This window comes from Bos indicus, chromosome 22, assembly GCF_029378745.1.
Source record: "Bos indicus isolate NIAB-ARS_2022 breed Sahiwal x Tharparkar chromosome 22, NIAB-ARS_B.indTharparkar_mat_pri_1.0, whole genome shotgun sequence".
Taxonomy (NCBI): domain Eukaryota; kingdom Metazoa; phylum Chordata; class Mammalia; order Artiodactyla; family Bovidae; genus Bos; species Bos indicus.
In genome coordinates, this window is record NC_091781.1 from 17,034,438 (window position 1) to 17,061,864 (window position 27,427).

Consider the following 27,427-nt stretch of genomic DNA (forward strand, 5'->3'; position numbering starts at 1 on the left):
GGCAGAAAAGAAGGGAAGTGAGGGGGCACAGGTGAATAAGGAAAGGTAAGAGGGACGAAAGTAGAATAGAGAAAGCCATTAACATCTGTAAAGGTCCCATGTAGCACCAGTGTACACATGCCAGATTACCAAAGAATCCTGGCCTTTCCCAAATTGATTTAAAGTCTTTGGATGAGAATACTGGGAAAGTCAGAATTAGATAATTGGCCAAATGTGACTATTTTGCCTGCTTAGCCTTTCATCAGGTTTGCTGAGTCACCTTGCACTACATTCAGGGACTGGCAGTATAATCAGGGATTTACCTGAGCCCCGTGGAGCCACAGAGATGAGAATGGTGTCTTAAGATAACTGGCTTCTGGTGTTATTCATTTCTAAACTAATATTGATGGAAGGTGGAAGGAGGGGAAGAGGTGAAAGAAAGTAGAAAGTAGACGAAAAGTCAAGTCTTTAAGTTACTGGTTCAGGGAAGGAGAATGGTATTAGTTGAAGACATCAACCAACCAGTTCTTCACTCACTTCCACTATTAAGTATGTGTGTTTCTCATAAACTTTCTGGCCACTCAATTCTTTCTGCATCCTCTAATGTATGTCAACATACCAAAAGACCACTAATGTCCATCACTGCAGAGTATCTGAAATGCTGGAACATACCAAAAATAAACCCATCTACTTGGTCATCATTACCTTCTGACATCAAAGATTTTCTGCCACTATGTCCACTATAGCTAACTCTCTAGAAAGAATAGAATCAGAAACCCAGATAATACACCATTGTCAGCCTCCAAATTATTCTATCTTAGAATCTTTAGCAACTGAGGAGAGAGAGCTCTATGTTCCTTACAAAATAAGACTAAAAAAAAAACCACTCAGAAAACCTCTAGTACACTAGAATACAATCTTTAGTTTCACACTGATCTATAAAATCCTACCAATTCAGAATTTGGTCACCTGTCACTGAGTTTAGCACTAATGTTTTACTGGAAGGGTGTGGGAATAAAAGTTCTATATTTCTAAAAGTTTCTGAGCGACTGTAACTTTCTTTTCAAGAGGAGTAAGGCTCCATGTGGATTCATGGAGTTATCACTGCTACCTTTGTCGAAATCTTATAACAAGTTAAGAAACTCTAGCACTAACATGTGAATTTAACATCTCCATAGCAGTAAGATTTGATATTCTAAGAGATACCATCTGTACAGCAACCATTTCCCCAACCACTGTAGAATGGACACCTGAGTCACAGAAGCCATGGGCTGATTTAAGCTGAGTTATGACTCTGCCTTTCTAAAGAAGATGCTTAATCTATCAACCAAAGCTCAAAACATCCAGTTAAACAGAGCTGTCAGATTAATTCTAGAATAAAGCATAAATCACTGCCTAACTTTTTCAATATAAGCTGCTCCTTCATCAAGCCCAAGATAATAAATATCAAAAGACAGCTCCTACCAACTGTTGATTTAACCTTCCTTATTTAACAAACACACTTTGTCAGACTTTAACAAGGTTCCCATATTTTCAGCTCCTTTAAACTTGACTTCTAGATTCTATTCTACTTTAAAAGAACTCTTCAGCCATACCCACCGCCCTCCCTCAAAAACAACAAAAACGAACCCCACCACACACACACACACCTACTTCATTTTCCTCCATCTACATTGAGAATTCTGAGTAACCAGAGTCACACATGGGAAGTTTCATTCACCTTACAGTGACCAATCGGCCACCCTCCAGCCCATCACCCCATTCACTCGGATCCCCCAAGCCCTCCCCACACACGCAGGAACACACTCATGCCCACTCACTCACAGCCTCCAAGTGTGATTGAGATGGTGTGATAACTACCTCGGGTGACAGGGACTCGGGCCTATTCGCAGGGGAACTCTCAGGGGAGGATATGTTCTAGAGGAGGGAAAAGCATCTTGTTATTCATCTACTCAAAGAAGCAAAACAAAACAAACAAAAAATAAAGCAAAAGCAAGCATAGATGGTTAGCCACAAATTTGGGGGGGTGGGGTGGGGGTGGGGCAGGGAGAGGGATAAGAATGCACAAGGGAAATGTTTAAATGCAGAATCATCTCAATGGACAGAATGACTTGTTAAAATGCTTCCTGGTGTCTCTGAAAGCATTTAAGGATAAACTGGTTATGTTTCATGCTATAAGTAAACATCTCAAGCGGATAACAGGAGTTAAATTGGTGAGATTTTATACTGTTACATTATGTCTTTCTATGTTAGATGAGATTTTAGTAACCTGTAGTATTTGTTATTGATAGGCATCCTATCACTCATCCCTCATGCTTCAGGGCACCTTTCTTCTTTACCCCACTCCCTCTTCTGAACGTCACATTTTCTCATTCTCTTGTGTGACTCAGGCCTGCCATATTTACCCAGGGGAATTGCTTAGCATGCAGGGGGCTGCCAGGGCTAGGGAGATGGTCAGTTCCTCTTGAATGACAGTTGCAGGAGTTATGACTGATGGATTCTCCAGCTCACAGGCTAGATGGTTCATAACATAATCCACTGTACTTTGAGGAACAGAGAGAAAAGGATTTAAAAAAAAAAAGGCAGATGTGTACCCTTCAAGCCTCTGGTCCCGAACAAGGGCTTATCCTTAGGGCTTTTGCCTGAAGCAGCACTCCTGAGTGAAATAGTAACTGGGCAGTGAGTTTGGATAGGAAGATATGGAGGGAAAAAGCAGGGAAAGCAGGGAATGATGGTGGTAGCCGTGACAAGGAAAGAGGAGGGTTTCTAATGTTGTAGCCTCTAGATAGCTGTGGCCTGGGTGGCTGAACAATTCTGTGGCAGAGGAAATGAGGCTGCTTCAGCAGGGCTACTGGCTGTTAATAATTTCATTTGGTAGGGTGCTGTATGTGTGGGATGGATAGTGGGGTATGGCTCTCAAGGCAGGAAGGGAAAGGTTATTTTGGTGGAAAGAAGGGGTTCATTAAGCTTGCCCTCCCAATGCTGCTTTACTCTTTTTTTGATGCTTCCCTCTCATGATCTTGTTTTTTTATTACATGTCTTTTCAACTCATCCTCTTAGCATTTCTCACTTTTCTTCTGGAAGATTATCTTTCCTTTTAAAAATATTATTTCCCCAACAAACTGATCTTTACTTGTGCCATCTCTCTCTGCTATTTGTGTGGCACAGTCTTAGGTGAAAATAAGGCTCCCTACTTCCCCATACTAGAATATAGGAAAGTGTATGGCAATTAAAATGGTGATAAAGATAGCCAGGATGATGAAATCTGGTTTTTTTTGCACTGATGAAACAGGCCAAATTTTCTTAGTTAAATCATGAGACTAAAATAGTGAAAACATGCACTCAACTTTTTGAAGGGATGAGTTATTTAATATACTACAATATTTTCTTTCTTTCCTGGTGTTCTAACATTATGCTTAGACTATGCATCACTAAAATGATCTCTGATTTAAAAAAACAAAAAACACCTTACATTTGCATAGTGTTTCATAGTTACCCAAAACACTACAAGGGGTAGGGTATGCACTGAGTGCTAAACCTGTCTGTTCTAGAAGGCAACTCCCCTTCTAATTTTACCTTTAATTATAATATAATAAACTATGAAATTCTATTCCTATAATCTACTGCCCGACAGGGAGAATGTCCTCTCATGAAATTTTACCCTCAAACTTCAGCTGCTAAATGAAAAGTCAACTGCAATTAGATCCAAGTAAACTTAGTAAGGGCCCATATCAGATGTTTTGCTATCTGTCTTAAAAGAATATCACAGGGAATTTGGTAAAGGATAACTTCCCTAGAAATCAAATATGACCAGGAAGGTTTTTTATCCCCCCTCTCAGAAAAAGGTTTGCTCCAAAAGTAGTTTAGGCATAGAATATAGCTTCCTCTTATTTTCAAGGTTGCTAGTTACCTTTCTGAGTTAGCTATTTAAAGGTTCAGGTCTTTTTAATTCCCATCCTCTTTTAAAAACTGAACAGGTAGGATGACACTGATTAGAACATTCACCTTTATCAAACAAGACATCTGGAGAAGTGCAAGCTGTGTTTAGTCATCAAAACAAATTTTTCTGAGAAGGAACAGTGTCTGTTTAATTAGAAGTCAAAGCAACATGCAATATTTTTTTTTTAAATGCACTCACATGGATTCTATTCAATAAACCTACTATCACTCAAACTTGAACACTAACGCAATTCAGAATTAACTTTTTGAAACAGGTGACCAGAGAGTGAGCAATAAATCTGGTTTTTATAAATGCATGTTGCTAGCCTCTTTCTACTTCTCATTTCTAACACGTTATTACAAGAAGGGAAAGTAACCTGGAAATGAAAATCCTAACTTGCCATAAACCATACCTCAATGCTTTCTAAATCTGTTTACTGAGGCCACAAAGAGAATGCAAAATAACAAAGACACTTCACTGATTTAAAGGCCAAGAAATGGAGGCACAACCAATCACTATAATCTGCACTCTCAGGCTGGTGTCATTTTAATGGTTACTAGGAAGCTAGAGGCCAATTTTCACCAAGGCACACAGTAAAGATAAAGATGAAGGTCTAGCAAGACTACCACCTAAAGGTATGGAGGTTCATGAACCGCATGCAAAAGATAGATGAGTATCACTTGTGGGAGTACTCTTCCTATTTGGGGAAGTATAGAGACTGCCAAGATGAGAGGCTACCAGGTAATAGGTCACAATGACCCTGAGGTTTCCCATTCTGTTGCTAAGGTGGGCAAAGAACATGGTAAAGAAACATTTGGAATGGTATTATATTTGAAATGAGGAGGTGCAAATGATGATTTTCATATTCAGAACTCCCAACAACCAAACCCAAATCACCTCAAATTGCAGAGGAGTATTGCAGCGACTAGCAGTAGTAAGAGATGTGACTGGTGAGAACATGAGGCTGTATCCATTTCGACACTCCTCTTCTGGGTGAGATGGGCCAGGTGTGGTCAGCTGGGGGCTCTTTGAGCCTGGATTGGGAGGGGGTGGTGTGACTGGAGAAAGAGGCCTCAGTAACTTGGTGACATTCTGCTCCATCAGATAGCGAGACTTCCATTTCTTTAATGGGCTCAACAAGTCTGTGAAGTACAAAGCTTGGATGAGAGGTTTGAAATTACAGCCTAAAGGGATACTCGTAGTGAAGCCATTAATCTCTAGCCCACAATGGCTCCTAACTCCACTTTTGCCTCATCCCACTGTTATCTCCTGCAATCAAACCAAAAGCCCAAAGGTTCTTTAACTGCCACACTTAAAAGTGATTCTCAAAACTCCCTAACCTCCCAAAAACTCATCAGATGAATCTGACACTTTAAATAACTAATCCCTGGAGCTAATTTAATCTCTTGTAGTGGAAAACATAAATTTATATTTTTCACATTCTAAAAAAACCCTCAAATCTGTGTCTGTGTTAAAATTACTCTCTGTTCAATTGTTGGTTCACCAACTCAGTTTCAAGCTTTTATCTATTTTTCCATTCTTTAGAAGCTCTTTACCTAATATTTCTGCTTCAGCAGGAGCGAGTTACACATGATTACCTGATCCTTACTGAGTACTTAGTTTTAGAGTGCTTCAAAGTGTGAAATCATTTCTATGTAAACCTCATTTTCAAAAACTAGGTTGGTACTCTTTTTCTGATTGGAATATCCTACTTCCTCCGGTGGACTTCTTAGTTCCACTTTGAAAGAAAGTTAACATGCTTTAAATTTTAGTGACTACTCAGGGCAATGCAACTATCTCACTTTCTCAAAGGAAATATCTATTTTTATTCGTTTACTCTATTTGTTTAGTACCTCTTACATGGAAACCACTGAACTAGGTATGTGGGGGAAAATGGTTATCATATACTTTACTTTTAAAAATATATTCTATTTTAAAAGGGTTTATGAAAGCATAAGAAAAAGAAAACATACATAAAACATGTTTAATATAAATTTAAGAACCTCAACGGAGGTGGTCATACTGCTATGCATAAGGAGAAAAAAAATTATGCTTTTAAGGGCTTATTACATACCAGGCGTTATTCTATGTGCTTCATGTGAATTAGCAGGTTTAATCTGAATAACTCTATAAATCTAGTACTAGTATTATCATTCCTATTTTAAAGAGGGAATAGGCAATCTGGTTCCCATCTACATTCTTAATCATTAGGTTAAATGATTAGGTTTCCTCCCAAGCCGTTGAGGAGAAGTTTTGGGACAGCAGCACGGCTATGCTTCAGAACAATTCCCCTGGTAGCAATGGTCAGCATGAGAATGAACACTCAGAAACTATTTGGAGTTAATGGAGTAGTTACACAGAAAGAGTTATGAAGCACTAAACTAGCGCAGTAGAGGGTGAAACAGAAGAAATAAAAGCAAAAAATACTGGAGATACATATTTTTCCTTTCAGATATCGAAAAAATTAAAAACTTTCCTAGATTAGAAGTATATTTGTAATTTCCTTCTGTTCCAGATACTATGTTTTTCTTTTCTCCTTTTGAAAAGTGCCTAGGTATAAACAAAACAAACGTGTGATTCGTAACTTACATTTAAGTTTATATATTTCAAGAGTCTTCAACAGCGAAATCTTTTAAAAAGACCACTATACTGCTAGGTCCAACACTGTAACTACTAAAAGCAATTATGTAAGTTATAAAGTTCATTGCAGAAAAGTTACGGAGTTCAGATGAACTCTCCCATCTCCAAATCAACTTACAGGTTACTCATTTAAAATAGATCTTTTGAGTATTTATTATAATATATTAAACGAAAGAGACCTAGCACTCGTCCTTATGAAGTTTGCAGGCCAGTGGTAATGTGCCTACTTTTTTCTATGAACAATACTATATTTACAAAATTTTCTTTTAAAGTTTCATTTTTCTTCTTTTTGCCATACACAGCTATCAAATCTCCTGGTTAAATTTATCTTTTATTGTTTTGTACCTTTACTTATGTAATTCCCAAGATATATAAACAAACATCCACATATTGAAACTCATACTTAACTTGAAATCATATTCACAAATTAATGCACTACTAATGTCCTGGGGTATTTTCATCTCAATCTCTTTCTTGACATGGCTTTACTGATTCTATGTCTAAATCACATTGAATAAACAACCTGCTATCTTCACTCATAATAAAAATATTTCCATTACAATGAAAAAAATGTTAACAATTATATTTTAATTTTATTAAGTCGTTTTTGGCTATACAAAGTTTATATTTGTATTTATTTAGTCAAATGTATCAACTATTTCCTTTATTTTCTGCCTCAGACATGTCTTTGTCACCCCACCCCAAGACTATAAAAATGACCTATTTCCCCATTATCTCCATATTTAATTTTCAAATTTAACTCAGAATGTTCTAACCTTTTCACAGGGCAAATGGCTAGCATATTCTTCCAAATTATTTGGTAATTATAGAATAATCATATTTCTATACTGATTTGAAATATGACATTTATCCTACTAGATACTGAGTTTAGTTCTGAACATTATTCTGTACGCTTTTAGTAAAATTGTTTGGACAATTCCAGTTATTCTATTCAAGCTCTCCAAATTATTTTGCCTATTCTAGCATACTTTTCCAGAGAAGGCAATGGCACCCCACTCCAGTACTCTTGCCTGGAAAATCCCATGGACAGGGGAGCCTGGTGAGCTGCAGTCCATGGGGTCGCTAAGAGTCAGATATGACTGAGCGACTTCACTTTCACTTTTCACTTTCATGCATTGGAGAAGGAAATGGCAATCCACTCCAGTGTTCTTGCCTAGAGAATTCCAAGGATGGTGGAGCCTGGTGGGCTGCTGTCTCTGGATCGCACAGAGTCGGACACAACTGAAGCGACTTAGCAGCAGCAGCAGCAGTATACTTTTCATGTCAATGAACTGTAGAAATCATTTGTCAACTATGCTGATACTTCCCCTTCCCAAGGCTGACTGGGGCTGTATTAAATTCATGAGTAATCTGTGGAGAATTCTCACTGAGCACTGTGGCATGATCTTTTGTCTACTTATGCCCTCATTCATATTCCTCTTCATCATCATTAATATTTTGGCAGCTTATGGGGTTGAACCCAGGCCCTCGACAATGAGAGTGTGGAGTCCTAACCACTGGACCACCAGAGAATCCCTTATATTATACTTCTTCATTACAGAGTTGCCACATTTCTTTTTTTTTTTTTTTTTGCCACATTTCTAAATTTGGTTTATTCTCCACTGGTCTCTATTTTCCATTACTACTGTGAATTAGATGTATTTCTCCTTATATATTAGTTAAATGTGATTGCTAACATGTAAGAAAATCTTTCAGTATGTTACATATTTTTGTATTTAGCTACCCTATTGGCCTCTACCAGTTTTTCGGTTAATTCTTTTGGCTTTTCTAAGTAGGTAAGCATATTATTTGTATACAATGATAACCTATACATCCTCTTTACCAAAACTTTTACCTCATTGTTTTTTAGTTTTGTTTTTTTTTTGATAATCAGTTTGGACAACAATTCTAAATGTTGTTAAATAAGAATGGTAATACTGGGATAATCTGATAACCCATTTAAAAGGTTTAATCTATTTTTCAACATGAAGTATACCTGGCAACTGTTTTCAGATAGATGTAAAATAAGAAAATCATTCAGTATGTTATCATTAAAATCACATTTACTATGCTATTACTCCCTCCTCCTCCATTTGGTTGGCTAATAAATTATGAATAAAATTTCAAAGTATTGAACCTCCTTTACCTTCCATGGAAAACTTTTATTTGGTCATAATAATAAATATTCTTACAGATTCAAGATTCAGATGACTGAAATCTAATTCAAAAGTAGTACTGTACTGTTTTTAGGAGGTTAATTTGATAAATCAACAGTAAAAATTTTAATGCTACTGTATAGTATTTCATCAAAAGTATAGGCAATAGAAGGTAAACTACAAATTCTACCATTTCTTTATTCATGGAAACCCAGGTCATTTTATTCTGTATTATTGGCAATTATTAATCACTTCATGACTAAGACTGTGCAAAAGTCCACTGTTTACTTCTACTTTTAGTCCACACCTACTTCTGTACAATAAGTAGCTGGAAAAATTACAACTAGGTTTTTAAAAATGCACATGATAAATCTTCTCTAATTTCTAGTAGAGATATTACTTCCCTGTCATTTTTGCAAATCCTTTCTCCCATTATCTTTGTCCTCTATCAGTTCAGAGCGCTAAAGACATAGAAACTTTAATTAAAAAAAGAAAACAAAGCCAAACAGTGAATGTACACAGAATTTACTCTGGCAAATATCTAATTCTTTCCCATCTCCCACGTAAGTTAAAAATTATAATTTACAGAATCTTTCACTTACATAAAGCCTGTTTCTGGCTGTTCTGTTCCATGTATATATCCATTATTGAATCTGTACTAATCTAATTACCAACTTGCAGCGTCACATTAGAAACTAGTTTTATACTGCTAGGTACTTCTTCGTCATTACTTTTTCAATTTTTCTTAGTTACTTTCATCTTTATTTTTTATGATAAACTTCCAAGATCATTTAATCATACCCCAAACAAACTAGCTTGATGGAAACTGTATGAAGACAAGAAAAAAAAAAAACCCCACTCATTATATATCCTCTTTCCATTAAGGAATATGGAAGTTCCCTCTATTTCCTCAAGACTTAAAAAATTTTCCTCAGATTTGCTTTGTTCTACATGTCTCCACCATTATTCATAGGCAGTTTCTTCATTTTGTTGAGCTCAGCAATGCAAATTTTTCTTCATTTATTTTCTTGGTAAATAAATGCTATGCATTTTTATATATCCAGCAGTTTATTTTTTCCAATTATTTAGACTCCTAGGTATATATCCACATCATTTACAAATAATGAACATTATACTTGCCCTTGCCTGCAGAGTTAATACTGTTTATTTCTACACAACTTTAGCTTTAAAGAACTTAATGTATCCTAGTATATGATTAATTTCTGTAAATTTTCCATAAATGTTCAACAAGAAATCTGTGTATAATAATGACAATAATAATTCCTATTGAGGGTACGATACTGTACTTTATGTACATTAATCTCATATTAGCTCTACAAGGCAGATATTACTATACCCGTTTCACAGATGAGCCTCAGAGATATTTTACAACCTGCTTGAGTTAGTAAAGGGTGTGTGTGTGTTAGTTGCTCAGTCACGTCCAACTCTACGACCCCACAGACTGTAGCCCACTAGGCTTCTCTGTCCATGGGATTCTCCAGGCAAGAATACTGGAGTGGATCGCCGTTCCCTTTTCCAGAGGATCTTCCCGACTCAGGGATAGAACCCTGGTCTCCTGCACTGCAGGCAGTTCTTTACCATCTGAGCTATAGGGAAGTAAGCACCAGTAAAGGGTAGAGATGATCTTTAAATTCAGGTCTGTTGGAGTCTATCCACTGTATCAATCTGTCTCCCTTTCTTGATTAATATCTCCTTGGTCTTTTTGAGATGAGAAAAACAAAATAAAAAAACCCCAAAACCAAAGAAAGCAAAGCAACAAATAAAAATAACTCCTCAGGATTTACACTAGTAGCAATATACCAAGATGCTCATTTGAGTACTGCTTGGTTTCAATTAAATATTTTCCAGTTTATGTTGTTGCTTAAGGGCAAGGTGTATCCTTTGAATCTTTCTCGATGCTAGAGACAAGAGAACTTTAATAAAGGTTGGTGACTAACAGTCTTAACTCCATTCCAACTAGGGCACATAATAATGAAGGCACTTTCCTTATGAATCTTTGCCAGTCAAGACATGGAATTGCTAATACAGCCTCCCTTTCCCAATCTCAAATACAAACATACACAACACACAGACTACACATACATATGTATGTGTTCTAGACCGAAGATTCCAATTGTTATGGTCTCACTGTACTGTAAAAGCTGCCAAAAAATTGATAAAATTGACGAAAATCTGTTATATTAACCTGGTTCGAGTAAATCTTCCTAATTACTGGTGAAGAGAATAAAGTATTTTAAATATATGGTATCATTTATCTTCCAGATGTTCTACACTGGGATTTTATTATATTGAGGTTATATATGTGATAACTTATAAGGTATAATCCAGTCTAGGGATAGAAAAATAAACTAAATCAATAACTTGAAAAAAACCTATTTTTAGCAGCCTATTTTTTCCAAATATAATCTTACACTAAGTTTTAGTATAAATCAGATATTACTAGTACATATCTCTTTATTTAGTTCAAGTTTATATTTACTTAGGCAATGAACAAGAGATTTCTATGAAAATTTGAAATATTACTATGTTAGATACAGACTTGCATGACTTTTAGCACTGTATTTATTTTGGTATTTTGTTTTGATTGCATAATATTCACAAAATTGATTTAGAGATAAAGAAACAGAAATCACACAGAACTTTTCAATTAAAATACTACTGGCCAAGAGAAACTTGGTAATAGACTATCCCCAAATAAGTTGGTATCAAGTTCATGCACCTGTGCTTTCAATTGCAATCAAGACCCCTGCAAGAGTTACAGCAAAACCAACGGACCAGATGACTTTTCATGACCCTCCAGTTTAAAAATTCATATGAGGACTTTAAATTAGATTCAAGGTCATGTCTTTTAAAAAATTTACACTAATTGTGCAAGCTCTTTTGAAAACAACCAATTCATAATAATTTCTCATTTACTTTACTCACCCCGTGCCCCTTCAACAAATCCCACCCCACTCAATCACCTACAATTTTGATTCTTTCCTGAATAGTGCCCCACATCTTTTCTTATTTCCCCTCTTATAAATACGGATACAGAGCTCCTAAACTTACTACTTTAAATATATCTAACCTTTTTAAAAACCATTTCTGCTGTTATCTGTACACTGTCTAGTTCCTTCTTTGCCGTCCTGGGAATACTGATCCCTGACTTGAGATCTCTCTCTTCCTCTGTAAAGACAGATGTAAAGTAACTATTTAGAGAACAATGCTATTTTTTTTTTTGTATCATACTTTTTAAAGTATTCAGTGAAATTTTTAATGTAGACCCAAAGTAATCATTGCTTATGTATTCAGAAAGGTTTGCCATACGCACCTGCATTGTCTTTGCAGATACTAGAAGAATTACTGTTCTCATTACTTTGGTATAGGTGCTGAGTTCTAGTCTCTTGGGGTACAGATGATGTTTGGGTCATCCCTTCTTCCAAGGCTTGCTTTATCCATCGCTATAATGGGAAAAGAACCAGGGAATTATCAACAATCATTTAAAACTATTTGGCTCACCTATTTATTTTAAATGCATCAACTGGGTCACTAAATATCAACTGGTGACAGATATTAATACAACACATTCATTCAGGTCCACAGTCAAAAATATTTTTTGTCTTGTGTTTCAGCATTTTAGGATACTGCCCCATCAATTCCTTCTATGGAGCATAACTGAGAAAGCCTGGATTACACATAATGAAGTCCCACTTAAAAAAAAAAAAAAACAATAAAAATGATTACTATTTAACTCTTCATACTGCTTAGAATGGAATAAATGAGAAAAGAGAAGGAAGAAATCTTAGCGTTTATATAAGAGACTCCGATCACACAGAATAAAGCTAGGACATAAAGTAAGTGTGTAAAAAGAACATAGATCTCTTAAGAGTTGTCTGTCTTGTGCTGGGGATATCTGAAGAAATAATAGAAAAGTTTCACAGGAAAACTCTGGATGAGAATAAATAGCTCTTTACTACAAGTGCCAAAATGCTTCCAAAAAGACTACTCTCAATATCCTGTGAGTTTTCCCTCCTTGTTAAGTAGTTTGGTTAAATTATGCATGAATAATGCAAATCATTACCAGAATCCTTCTGCAGAAATCAAGAAGGGAAAAAAGTCAAAAAGAGCTCTCTAATCAGTCACATTTTTTTTGTACTGAATACTGGAGCCTAAAATGATGGAAACAAACTTTGTTCAGAAAGGAAGCCTACAGAGATAAGGATAGTAAGATTATGCAACCTATGGAAGAGAGAAAATTTCTTACCTGTAATTATGTTCTCTTAAGATACACTCACACAGTTGTAGGTTGCTCACCACTCTGTGGCTCTCCTGCCCTGACACAAGACAGATCGAATTTTGATAAACATCAATTTCTGAGTCAGACCATATCCCAAATAGGAAGAGTAAAGGTGATTGTAACTTACACCTTTAGAGAACCAATATTACAGGTAAGTAAATATTCTCTTTACCAAAGATAGCAATTCTAATAGGAACTTAGGAAATAATGTGAGGAAGCCAAGAAAACATTTACATCATGTAAATGGCATTGTGGTCTGCCAAATAAAAGCAAAAGTATAAACATGAAGAGATAGAGAGTGAATATCTAAAAAAGAGAGGTAACATCAACTGAATCACATCATATTAGGATTTGATCAAGTCTCTGAAGCCAAAATAAGACCAAGAATGAACTTACTCTCCCACATACAGAATACTGATGTGAAGACGATCTGTCAGAACTATAACTCCCTACATAGAAGAGACCTCAGAGGTCACCCTGTCCAAAGCATTTCTTGTATAGATGGGAAAAATTAGGCTCAGGAGACTGAAAATGAGTGAAAATTTTTTGTTATATAGATACCTTACTACAAGTTTTTCTTATCAGAGCAGATGACAGGACTCATGTGGGGTCACTATGCTTTTCTCCAAGGTAAGTTAATTTCATGTATTTCCAGTGTCAAATAGGTGCACCCATAAAAGAATTCTCTGCATCTGATGACTACAAAATGGGAAATAGAAACCAGGACAGGGGCATTCTAAGGAATAAGATGCTGCTCTGGTTAGCTTATGGTCGAACACAGCAACTTGATCAACTCTTTCCTCCTGGCCCTACTGTATGTCTACACAGTATTTTAGGGCCCATAATGAAGGAACACCAACAGTTATTTGTATCTAACAAGTTCGAATCACTCGTATGGATAATAAATTAACTTTAGACCCTTCTCCCCAAGTTCTAGCTACAGTTATTAAGGTCAAAAGAACATTTCTTCCTTCTCTGGAACTCTGTATTGAAGAGATTTTTAGGAAGCTCAGAGATGGGCAATAGAAATGTTTTAAAGAGTATCATTATGATGGGGAAAGGGAAAGAATTAATTTGGGTTTTAGAGTCCAAAGACCTGGATTGAAACTTGGCTGCACGTCTTCCTAGATGCTTAACTTTGGGCAAGTTACTTTCACTTCTGAGCCGAAGCTTCTGATCTGTAAATTGAACCCAATGATCCCAAGCTCACAGGGTTATCATGAATACTAAGTGAGACAGTGCATGTGAAGAAAGCTTGTAGCACAGTACTGGGCACACACTGTTCAGTGAGAACTAGCTCAAATGAATTTCAGGCTATGTACAGAGTATACAGATTAATATCACTCCAGTGCACACAATAAAATATCAACGCAAAGCACAGTGTTTCATTTTCAGTCTAAATGGGAGACCGAATGCCCCACACATATTATGCCTAGAAGGTGAGTTCAGAGATTTAGAGAGAACAAGGAGAGATACTACTGAAAGGCTTGTTAGCCACTCATAAATGCTTCCATTTCAAAATAACAAGTAAAATTCAACAAGACACACTATAACATGCTAGTTAAGAGCTGTGAATTGATTTAACTTAGAAACTACAGACACATCATAAAACATTCTGCCAAATACTCTAAAAATTTCGATGCAAATATACACATGCAACTTTACACTCTTAAACTTATGAAGGCTTTATACCTCCTTTAATCAGATATGATAGAGTAAGTCTACTAGGAATACATGCTGTTTTAACTAACCCCATGGAGGACGGTTGTTCTCATCTATCTAACTATATTCTTTTCTGAGTGATTTTTAGAAATTTATTACAATTTTATTATGGAAATCTTCTTAGGTTCTACACCATGTGAGTATTTTCTAACCAGCCTAAAAAAGTCTCCATCTAGGATAAACCTGAGTTCAATTTCTACACAGGACCCAATTTCATTAATTTTGTCCCATAAAAAGTTATATTCTTGTTTTGCAATATAATCTTGATACATTAACAGCAAATATTAAACTTGTGATTTAAACAATTTTCAAAGACTCAACTTAAGTAAGATACTTGGCTACGTGTCAACATGCATAGCCTGAACTCTTCTTAAAGACTAATATGACACAAATAGATAAAAGTCTGAGCAGAGCCTGTATAAAACAAGACTAAGGATGGTCAGATACATGCAGAGACTGTAATATGAATATGAATTAAATGGGATTTCTAACTGTTGCCAGTGGAGAGACACAAAGATGAGATACAGATGAAAGTCTGAAACCATAACCAGGTAAAAAGAATTCTAAGAAATATATTTTCTATCATATTTGAAGTCATATTTCTACACGTTTTTGATTTTCACAGAACTCTGCTACTTGGAAAAAAGTAAGATGGGAATAGAAAGATTACAACCTAGCATCAGAATGATAAAGGCAGCATTTCAAGAAGGTAGTCCGTACTATTTACAATTTAGACTTCTTTATTATTCTGTATTAATAATTATTAATCCTTCTTAAAGGATTAAAGAAAGAAAATCTATTATCTGACTTGATAAGACACTTCAACAGTTAACATCCTAGAAGTCTAGTACTATGTCCATCCAAAGACAGAACAAAAGGAAGAAGTTTATTTCATATATATATTAAGCCATCTCTTGGCTTGTTCCTCTAAACTAAAGACAGCTTCTCTAATTGTTTGATACTACTCTGAAAACGTAGATTCTGGGCTATTACCCTTAATGAGGGACTGAGCTAAAAGTAATGGTAAGATTAGTTTTACATGCCATACCAGAGTTAATGAAATCCGCCAATTATTACAGAATAAGGTTAATCATTGTTATTGCTGTTTAGTCGCTAAGTCGTGTCCGACTCTTTTGCGACCCCATGGACTGCAGCCCGCCAGGCTCCTCTGCTCATGGGATTTCCTAGGCAAGAATATTTGGAGTGGGTTGCCATTTCTTCTCCAGGGGATCTTCCTGACTCATGTCTCCTGCAAAGCAGGCAGATTCTTTACCACCGAGTCACCAGAGAAGCCAAGGTTAATCAATAATGGTCATTAAATGGCAAAATTTTTTTTCCTTCTCAGATAATTTATAAGATCCATGATAAATAACTTGGTATAGAATAAAGGATTCCCAGAGACCTAACCTTCATTTCCTTTAGTAAATTTCTTATTTTCTTTTTAAAGATGTCACTGTTTTCTTTTCTGACACCTAAAAGTTATGCTACTCCATTACCCACAAACCCTTTTGGCAAAGATCTCATGATCAAATTTCTCTTTAGGAGCTGTTCTACTTGGGAATTTCCCCTAAATAAATCAGTAAGTGACTCAAACACTTAGATTAAGATTAGGAAAAAGACTTTCTTCAGTGTATGTTGCTCATTCAGTGGTAGCGCCTTTGCTTTGTGTGCAGATCCCTGCTGCCCTCCTCCCCTCCATATCCCCCAACACTTGGGTTCATCTTTTATGCCCCTCCCCCAAGAAATAGTATCTGCTCTTTGGGAAAAGAGAAAAGCTTTAAGTTTGAGGAGTCAGGGAAGACCTGCCTGGAGTTGGAGACTTCATCACATCAAATAATCTATATGCAGCATCCTCATGTACGTGATGCCAGTGGAGGAGGGCAATGGCAGACACTGAGGAAGGCAGCCTGAATCCAGATCTGAGGATAAGAGAAAAGGGTGTTCCAGGGAACAGACTCTACCTCAAAGGTACCAAATGAAAGGGTGTCCTATACTTCTAGAAACATGAAAATGACATTATAGATCTGAGGGTGTGACCTGTCCTTGAGACACCTTTGGAAAATAGGCAGGGCTTCTGGGAATTAAGAAAGCATTCCAAAAATAAACAACCATCAAATATGACTGCCACTAGATCCAAAAGCAATACATAACTACAGAAGAGAAACCAGCAAGAGAGAGACAGAAAACTTTATAGTAGGTTCCATAATCACTAGGGAATAAACACTCATTTGATCAAGGAACAGGAATTCTGTCAGTTGTGACAGGACTTTTCCTCTACTCTCAATCAAATGATAATAGTGACTGAGTTAATTCAAAACAAAATTTGATCATTCTTTAACTTGTGCAACAGTGCTCTAGAGTACCTGGGGCCCAGTCTTACAGAATAATCACAAATGGACATGTTAACCAGTATCACAAGAGCACACACAAAACACCCCTTTCTACCCAGTCACCAACTGCTAAGATAACAGTGAACACAAAGACAAATTTGCTATGACAAACTGAGCACCAAAATGTAGTATACATCCCACCTTAGTCTCACTGACTCTTGATGCGTCAATATTTGTGGCTTAACAACTAACTCATTATATGGGGAGAGTGTGCTTATCTAGAGAATGTGTTTGGTATGTCACCATTACAGGCATCCTAGGTTAAAAGGAAAAGAAATCACGTAAACATACCTTTTTACAGGAGCTGAACGTGCCATCAGGCAGAAGTGGCCTTCGACGCCTCTCAGGGATAAAGGGTGAGCCAAAGCGAATGTAGTGTTTGGGGGTGGTGCAAATTAACGGGGAATGGATAAGACCAGGTAACATGTTCAGGGTCGTTGCCAGTACAGTTGGGTCCGTGGTGATACGTAAAGGGCACTCAACAGGACATTCTTGCTTCTCAGCTTTGTCATTCAACCATTCTGTAACTAGATACTAAGTTAAAAAAGAGACTATCAGTTGATGATGTTGCAGATGTAAAGGCCAGAGGCAGCACAAAGACAATACTCATCTAGAAACTAGCACAGAGGTAGATAAAACAGCATCATCAGAGCACAAGGGCTCACCCTCTCCATGATCATTATGGGAGGAATGATTTCAGCTATCAGTAATTTAAGCTCTGTTTAAAAATTATGGGAACAAAAGTAAGGTAGCAGCATGGACTCAGTGTCTAAGCATTTTATCTCAAATCTAATAATTCGTAGACTGCTTTTTCTCCCCTGAGGATTATAGACCCTTTTACTTTACGAAGGAACAGCTTTTGCCAGACTACACTTAGGAAGATGGATTTGTAACTTACCTTTTTGGTTTTGGGGTATTTAGATGCAGCACGGTTGACATGGGATCCAGTAACTGATACCACGGTTGGGTCAGACCCTGTTAATTGCCTGTTTTCTCCCGAACTGTCTACATTTCCAGCTTCAGTAGGAGTTACTGAGCTGTTATTTCCCCCTTCTTCCAAGGCAGCTTGTGACAACTCTGCCTGCTGTGCAATGGCCTGCTTTTGACGCTTTAGTCTTTGGGCTGAACTGGTCCGGTACCGAGAAATTCGACTCTTCGGTCGGGGCCGAGAAGGCTTTGCTGGAGGTGGTTTGGGGACTGGTTTTTCTGCAGCAATATCCTATAATAACAGCAAAGTTAACTGCTTACTAGAAATGTCAGCAAATATTTTATCCAGCTTCCTATTCACTTTAAGCACTCTGAATGTTCACTGGTGAAAAAAGTGAGCATTAACAAACATTAATTTCAAATGTAATCCTTACAAAATTTATACATTTAAACCAGCCAGAAAGGCTACAGGAAGATGTCTGTTACTTCTTTTTCCAAAAAATATTTATAAAATTGGTCAAAAGTCAGCTGAAAGTAGCCACCAAATTTTAGGTTCTTAGCAGGGAAGGTAAATCCTCCCGTTTTTCCCTCAGATACTGAGGTTTTAGCTTAAGGCTTAGAATTTGTGGTAAAGATAGGAAAAAGAAGAGTTACTCTGAGATCCTATGAAAGGTCAGGTACATAACTATGCTACAAAGATGGCCAAAGAGAAACCACAAGATCTTTATGAATTCACCACCAACAATTTATCTGGCAGAAACTGTAGATAGTTCCATTCTAGTCTAAGAGTATCTAGTTATTCAAATTTTGTTTCCCTGAATTCCACAAATCAGCTAAGTGATAAGCAAATCAGCTTATTTACTGCAAAATAAGGCAAAGCTGAAAACGCTGATTCTAGCCATTCCAAAAGATAGATAATTGATATTAGTAAGAGTTATCTAGGGCCTGGAGTCTTTTCATCTTACTCCTGCTTGGGAAGACCTCCGGGTGTTCACTCCAACACTCTGTGGGTTGCTTGTGATGGCAATATTTGAAGCAGGGTTGCTAACTTCAGGTTCAGGGGCTTCAGTTTTTGTCTCCTCTCCCAAAGGAGTCTCTGAGGTGGTGGCAGCAATCTCTACATCAGAACTGCTTTGTTCCAAAGGCTGATCTCGCCGCTTCTTTCTTTTCTCTAAGTTTTCAAAAGCATGCATGATGGCTTCAACCTTCCTATCTTCCCGGGTCTAGAAAGAAAAGACATTAACATAGAAGGAAGCCTCTACCAGAAGACAACAGTTTTTCACAAGTATTATTAATGCAAACTGATAGACATTTATTTCAAAATAGGTCAGCCATTTTGAAACTTTTTAATACAAAAGAAAAATAGCCATCAAAACGAATTTTTCTCTGCATTTTCATAGTTAAAAAAAAATCAAGTAGATTTTCTTCAACAGCTTCTCAAGGACATAAATAAACATGACTGATTGCAGCCATAAAGAAGAACTTTTGAATCCATTATGACTGCAGGTTTTGTTGGTTTTTTAAATGTCAAGTCACACAAATGTAGGAAATAACTAAGTTAGCTCAAACAAAGATACTTTGTTTCAACAAGACAGTTTTTTTTAAACCAGACTGTCAGTAAGAAACCTCTTAAAACCATCAACAGATAATAGCCACTAGAGAACTATATGTGTGTCTGTGTAAAAAATAAACATTTTTATAAACATTTTTATAAAATCTACTTTAGAGAAAAAACCCAAACTGTGACCTAAAGGTGATGGTATAGTAACTTACTGAAGAAATAAAATGATATAAATTCTGAAGGGGCTCACATGCCATAGGTAGCAGGAATCAGCAGGAACAAAAAGATGTTAGAAGGTACCCACCCTCCTGTTATGAGCTGGGCTCTCCTGGTCATCTGCAACCTCTTCTTTCTCCTCTTCTGCTTTTTCTTCTGGATTGTCTATTTCCTTTAAGACAGAGGCGATATTCAGCTGTATTCTTAAACTAGGAAAAAACTCAACCCCTGGTTTTTCCCTGGGAGCTTAAAACTCTGTAGAAACAATTTCCAGTGCTTTAGTGTTACTTATATGGGGGTCACATGGTAAAAACAGATGATAAATACAATTCACTGCACTGAAACCTGGTAAGTACCCAAAAGGATGCTCCTGACATTGTTTTTTTAAAAAAAAAAAAATACAAAAACAGAATGAATGAATGAATGCATACCCACCTTGATATGAAGGGTATTAAGTGTTAACATAGATTCCCTACATAAAACAACATGTAGCAAGCTGGGATCCTCTTCATATGAAGAGGATCAACACCATAGCAACATCTTCTGACCAGGGAAGATTACCTCATGGTCACTGGATACAGTTACTTTCTCAGGAGCTTGCTCTGGTTGCTGGCTGTTATCCTCTTCAGGGGCCTCATTCTGCTGCTCCATCTCTAGCTCTTTCCGTCGTGCTTTTCTACGTCTCGTCTCTGCTCCAATGGTAGGTAGGCTTGGAGGAGGTGGGAGTGGTGGTTCTGCAGCATTGGGATTCCTTTTTTGTATAGGGCAATTCCGGTTCCCCTTGTGACATGCACAGTCCACTTTATAATTACTGCTCCAAAGAAACAACCAAAAGTGCGTGTCTCAGTACCCTTGAAAATCAGTTATATTATCTATTCATTATCTTGAAATCTTAGTATAGCAATTTCCTTTGGTATTATCTTTGAACAAGTTGAACAGAGTCATTGAGAGAGTCCTATAAATATTTTCAATATTCTGCCATTTCTCTATATAACCCAAACTCACTCAGTGGACAGGAAAGCAAGTCCTCACTAAATTCAGTTCTCCCAACTGTCTTTGTGCTATTTAAAGGCAGTGAATCCGCGACAGAGTCTGAAGTAGTCATACTTACCTTGTGTCTGCCTTCACCATGTCCTCACTCTTGCCTACTGATTCCCTACTTATTATTAATACCTTTTCTTCATGTACCACACATATACCTGTGCCGGACATCGGTTTACTACATAGACCCTATTGCCTAAAAGGATCAAGGCAAAAGAAGCAGTCATTTTACAAAACCCATCACATAATCATCTGTGACTTACTATCTGTTTTTCTGCATTGTCATATACAGCTGGATTCTAGTGGAGGATCTGAGTGGATGATGTGAGTGGATGAGGTGAATCTTTAGATTCTTATTTTGTATGATAGTTGGTACAATAGCTGTGTGTGTAACAACAGATAACTACTGTAATTTCTAGGAGTGTTACATACATACTCTTTCTGTTATTCTTGCTACATAGAGGCAAAGGCCAAAACACCCTTGGTTAGAAGACTGGTAAGCAGTTATCACACTATGTACCTGTCTCTCTTAAAACACAACACCCTCATTCTGTCTTTCCCTCCATGATTTCTAGGCAGAAAATGCATTACTTATGAAAACAAAAGGTTAAAAAAAAAAAAAAAAAAGGAAATGGCAAGGCAGAAAAGCAGACTGAACAGAAAGAACAGCTTAAAGTGTAAGACAAGGCCACTCATGTTAGGAAAGGCTGAGATCTTACCAGTTACTGTACTCATAATCAAATGCTATGGTGACCTCAGCATCCTTGGTGATAGCAGAAACAGCATAGATACAGAGATGAATCATCCCATCTGCAATCATGTGTCGCACCTGTGTGAACAAGGCTAATGATTATGATTTATCAAAAATAATAGAAACTTTCCGTAAGAGGAAAAAAAAAACCTTTTACTCAAATAATATTTCCTCACTTAGTTATGGTAGTCTGTTATTCCATTTGATACTATCATATAGTAATTGCTTGAAAATTTATGATATTTCTTGAAATAAAGAAATTTTCAGATGTTAGCAATCAGAGTAAGAACACTGATCTACATCTTAAAGCTGTTTTCAGCTGTACCAAAAAATTAAAATTCTTAGTCTATAAAAAAAGCTCTGTGGATTTTCTCGCTGCAGTTGATGTGGGCGTGTTCATTATGCACCAAATAATCAACTTTAGAAATGTCTAGAATCACTCCTTCAACCTGATCACCTAAAATCTAAAAAATGAAACCACACACCTTAGTTTTGGCCCAATGATACATCTTTTGTATGGCAATTTTTTAATATAACCTCACTGACATCCTGTCCAGCCTAGCTCTTTCTCTTTAGCAAATCCCAACTTGTTTTTTTGCATTTTTGCCTTCTCTAAAAAAAATCCACTCCTTGACCTCATCCTGTCAGAATAAATAAACCATTATTTTTGATTTTCATCTCTTACAATGAAAGATTATAACCACCATCTACAGACCTTAATCTGGATGAAGTTTTCAGACTGTTTCTTTAGTTGACTTGTCCTTTTGGTGGTTCCATTTAAAGAGAAGTTGCTACAGAAATCTTACCTCTGCATTTGGTGTACATGATCTTCTGATGAATCGAGCATCATTACCGAAAGTACGTGCGTCCACACACATCTCTACACCATTGAATTTTGAGTAGAAGAGCACAAAGGGGTATGGTCTAGGAATATAATTAAAATTCCTGTAATTCTCAATGGAAATAAAAAGGCTACCCCATGATTTCAAATATGAAGCATATGATGACAGAAGAGGGATAGCCCTCTGCAATGCCTAAACTTAGAAAACATCTCATGCTTGTCTGCTTTTGATTAAAGAATAAGCACAAAGCAAGGAATGCTTTGTTTAGAAAGGAGTCATCACCACTTCACAGATTAAACAACTTGCAGATTTATTTGCACTTCTCTACAAATAGCAGAGAGGCGTGAGTTTTCCTGCAAGAGCATCCTACCCACAAGGATAGCTTTTACAGCTATACTGCTCAGTTAGACCCACTTTAGCCCTTAATACTTAATGAATGATGTCTTACTTTTTGAAGAAATGCCCATTGACCTCAAATTGCTGCCGTAACATGACTTTGCCTCGATACTCTATTATAAGAGTGTCCAAAGCCAAATCTCTTGCAGCCCTCAGGATCTTCCGGTGCTTCTGAACACGAGTGACTCTTCCCAATTGTAGCTGAATAAAATCAGAATATTAACATTAGATGATATCAACAGGAGCTAAGCAGACACTTAAATTATCTCTTAACTGCAGGAAAGGCACTAATACTTTTAGGTTTTACTTGTCTATGTTATTTAGCTCAATGATGAGACATTTTAAAATTTGATAAAATCTTAGTATTTCTAGGAAATAGGTTCTGTATAGTGAACTTGCCACTCCCTTACCCCCAAAGAAAAGAAAAAAAAAAAAAATCTAAGAAAAATATGACTAAAACTTTAGTGGCTCTATGTGTAATGTAAGAACTTAGGTTTCCATTAATCTTAATAATTTCTACTGAGGCAGTATAAATTTCCTAGATCCTAATTTATCTGTTTTTAATAAAGATATATATCTTAAAGTATGTATCTGAACAGTTTTCAAGTGACCAAAACTTGCTTTTGGTTAAAGATGCTTCTCAATAGATGGCTACTTTGTTACTCTAAGGCCTTATACATCTGAAAGATAGGCTAATTTCAAAATATGTCCTTTTCCTGAGTTCTTAAAATCTCAACTAATTAGGAGTCTTTAACCCTTTGATCCTTACCTGCATTTGGGACCCAATAACTGTATTATTACAGGCCAATTCAGTCTTATTAATAGTGTCTAAAACAGCAGGTTTGCCCACAAATTCCTTGTTAGAGTGTAGATGTTGTTCAAGGGCGTTCTGTACATCTGCACTGTACTGATTAGTGAAGGCTTCTTCATACTGATCAGTCCATAATCTTATCCGATTTTCCCATCCCTCAGTTGTATTCTCATCTAAATTTTGTGCCTCAGAAGGAGAATTCTGTAGAGAACAAAGGTCAAGTAGATTAGGAGAGTCCATGAAAAGGACAGGATGGGATGAGAAGGGGTGGGCTGGGGGACTGCCAGGCTAAACATTCAGAGAAAATTAGTTTTCACTTGGCAGTTGTGTGGCATAAGAGCAATGGCCTGGGAAGTCAGGATCTGGCTTCTATCATGGTTTTATTACCAGTAAGCTGGGAGGTTCAGTTTATAAAGTTCATTTATAAAGTAAGAAATCAATCTGGATTGCAATTCCATCCCATCACTACGATTTTATGACCATCTTTACATCATAAAAACCAAATTTATCAGAAGAATGACATCAAGTTTGTAAGAAAATCTTCATAAAAATGAACAATAGTGATACTTCAAAATACTCACATTGCTTAAGTTTTCAATATTTATCAAACATCAGTGTGACATTTCAAATTGGTAGTTTTACTACTATCCAGGAGTATGTTTTTGCATGTCTTATTATACAATTAATATATCTTCACTTAAAAGCTACATGTGACCCAAGTAAGTAAGTAACTCATAATCTTGCTTCCCACAGAAAAAGCTATCATTCAGTATATCTTTCTAGCATGCTATTTATGACACTGCAAAACAGCCACACAATGAAGAGGTAAGGTGGGGGAGGGGCATGGGTAGATGCAGTGTAGGAAATGCTTATAATCTGCTACACTTCACTTGGAAAACCGCTGCCCTCTGTGACAGTACAGTACTGAGGAAATATTATCATATCTTGCCAACATCTTCCTAAATACTTTATGTGCTTCTGACATACAGACACAGCTGAAGTCTGATATATATTCTCCTCCTCCACAGCTCAAGTCTGATATAAATTCTCCTGTTCAGGACTTAAGGTGTTATCAGAAAACAAAACAAACACTGATAGTGATGATTTCACACTAGTGATGACTAGAAGGAAAAGACACTAATACCAAAGCTACTTATAAATCCATGTCGACTTTAAACTTGCAAAAACAGGTATACAAAAATTAAATATGGTTTCCACGAATGAGAGAAAACACACCCATTGTAACAATCGCTTTCTTTCATTTCTATGTCACGAGTTTTGATTGACTATTCTCTACTATCCTTCCCCCAAGGAATAGCAAAATGGAAGGAAAAATTTAATACCACTGTTTTCCACATTACTCACTAGATTCCAAAAGGATGAACAATAAACAAAAGGATCTAACAAACACCTAAGGCCAACACATTGAGAACAGAATACTGCCTGCTTGAGGTGGACAGTAGCAGCTGAGCAAAAGAAAAAGTGTAAAACTTAAGACCTTAAGGGAGTTTATTAGACTGGGGATTAGGGGTGCCCCAATAGAATTCCCAGGTTTAAGCATCCAGTAGTGATCACTAAACTTCTGACTTGTCAAACAATGTATACTGGAAGCCTGTGCCATAGTTTTAGCTATTGTTCACTAACACAACTCTTGTCTAGTCTGCTATCCTGTTCTGAGTACTGGAGATGCCATCTCAGTGGGTTTAGAGCAACGGTTCTCAACCCCCAAGAAGACTTTTGGTAATACCTAAAGTTATTTTTGATTAATATGTGGCTTTGTTGGCACTTAGTAAATGCTAGGGATGATGCTACACAGCCTGCTGTAATGCAAAAGACAGCTCTGATCCCTACAAGGAATTATTTGGTTCAAATGTTGTTGGCTCAAACAGTGTTGAGGTTGAAAAACCCTGGTTTAGACCAGCTTCCAGTAGGGAAATTCAACTTTGGGGTTAAAAAGCCAAATGATGGATTCTTCTCATTCTTATGCTATGGTTCCCACTCAGATCTTTGATAAGGTTCTTAGTAACAATTAACTCTGAGTACAGAATTTATAACTCAGAATTATGATACAAGAATCAAAATAAACCAGTAATTTTTAATTATTTAAATTTTAACATGCTTATGGAGCTATCTGTCAACATCTCAAAAACTGCAAGCAATATTTGGGGTTAACATGTAGTTTTCTGGGAGAGCCAGTCAATAGCTTTCAGAAAGTTTCAAACTTCTAGAGGCAAGTTACAATAGCTGATAAAAAAGAAAAGCGTTTAACACCTGGGATCAGGGCTATGTCTGCCCCATAAATCTATTTAAGGTCCCTGAGCAACGGTCTCCTTACAGGAGAACGATCTAGCAAAGAAACAATAACTGTGTTCCAAGACATTCCAGGATTCTGGTGGTCTTGGGCTCTAAGTGCTCTCCCATCTTTTATACAGCTATTTACAAGTCTGTTTATGGGCATATGCAAGGTGAGGCCTTCTAATTTTATAAAAAGTGCTACCTTTTTATAATGATCTTTTTAAATGAGTCAATTTGGTGTTCCACATATAAATGTGTATTACATCTATATTTCCTAAGAAAGCTTATCCTCACTCAAAGAGTTTAATGTTTACCCTATAATGGTCAATAACAAAGATTCTGCTTTTATATCATTTACACATCCAGATATACGAATACTTACAGAACTAAACTAGACCTTAATTCTAATTGAATACTTTGAAGCCATAAGTAATGGTTTGGGAGGTACACTATCCTTCTACATAAACAAATAGGTAAAGGAAGATATCAGACAGTATATTCAAATTTCCTTTGGGCAAACTCTTCATCAGCTGAAAGTTTCTTTAAATATTGTACATAATTTCTCTATTATCCAACCACTATCTGAAATCATGTCTCATAAGCTTTTACTTGATAACTAAAGAAAAGAAGTACACTAACATCACCTGAGTCTTCTATACCAAGTAGATATGCCAGGAGAAAACAGCTCAAAAGTAAGTAATTCCAGTAAGAATAATTCTCATCAACACTACTACTTTCCTACTGATGAAATTTATCCTTCCAACTGGTGATTAAAGTGTACATGATGCTAGGGTGAGTGCACAAGAGATCCCCTATCAACAGAAAAACTTCACTCCTCAGATGGAGGCCAATCAGATGGAGGCCAAACATCAACCTCATTTTGTTTGGCAAAATGTCACTTACCCTGTACCCCAAGAAAAGCAGCTAATGAAAAACCAGTAAACAAAGCCTGATTACAGAAAGGAAAAAATATTTTAGAAAATGGCCAAGAAAATCCACTTTGGAGAAAGGCTCTATGAAATCTGAATGGCAACAATTAAAAACTAACAAAAAGCAAAGTCCAAGATTCCCAGACCATCAATGTCAGGAAAGAAGCTGACCAAAATGCAAGATCACAGTGAAGTAAAACACAGCATCAGAGAAGAAGACCCCTTACCTTCATCCGCAAGGACTTCCGGGATCCCTCTCGAAATGCCTATCCCAAAGAGGAAAACAAGTAGAACAAAACAAAACTTGGTACCAAGAATGACAGTTACACCTATCTGAGACTAAAACTAAGGCAAGAACTAGTGTTCTAGTCTGTCCCGTTTACTCTAGGTAACAAATACAATGGAATTCCCCACACTATTGTCAAGAATAGGGGTGGCATAAGGCCAGTGAACTCTGAGGCTAATAACAATACTTTCCACTCTGAAATTAGGTAATTAACAGGGAAGAGCATGCATCACTTAAATCCTATA

At 36.7% G+C, this 27,427-nt stretch overlaps 1 protein-coding gene across 15 annotated transcripts in view; it reads right to left on the reverse strand.

Annotated features, from left to right (window-relative positions):
• Positions 1-27,427, reverse strand: part of SETD5 (SET domain containing 5) — a 79,212-nt gene that overhangs the window by 8,222 nt on the left and 43,563 nt on the right. For 10 of the 15 annotated variants that reach the window (XM_070776275.1, XM_019984368.2, XM_019984364.2 and 7 more), the window contains 13 exons: positions 27,124-27,162; positions 23,631-23,873; positions 22,914-23,062; positions 22,430-22,547; positions 21,592-21,701; positions 20,393-20,642; positions 19,920-20,003; positions 19,020-19,277; positions 18,026-18,346; positions 17,419-17,661; positions 12,050-12,179; positions 4,817-5,061; positions 1,840-1,896 (listed from right to left, as the gene is read on the reverse strand). In XM_070776275.1, coding sequence (XP_070632376.1) covers positions 1,840-1,896; positions 4,817-5,061; positions 12,050-12,179; positions 17,419-17,661; positions 18,026-18,346; positions 19,020-19,277; positions 19,920-20,003; positions 20,393-20,642; positions 21,592-21,701; positions 22,430-22,547; positions 22,914-23,062; positions 23,631-23,873; positions 27,124-27,162 — 2,247 coding nt within the window. The remainder of the gene's footprint in view (positions 1-1,839; positions 1,897-4,816; positions 5,062-12,049; positions 12,180-17,418; positions 17,662-18,025; positions 18,347-19,019; positions 19,278-19,919; positions 20,004-20,392; positions 20,643-21,591; positions 21,702-22,429; positions 22,548-22,913; positions 23,063-23,630; positions 23,874-27,123; positions 27,163-27,427) is intronic. The other 5 variants (XM_019984373.2, XM_070776276.1, XM_070776277.1 and 2 more) reach the window with 3 other exon arrangements.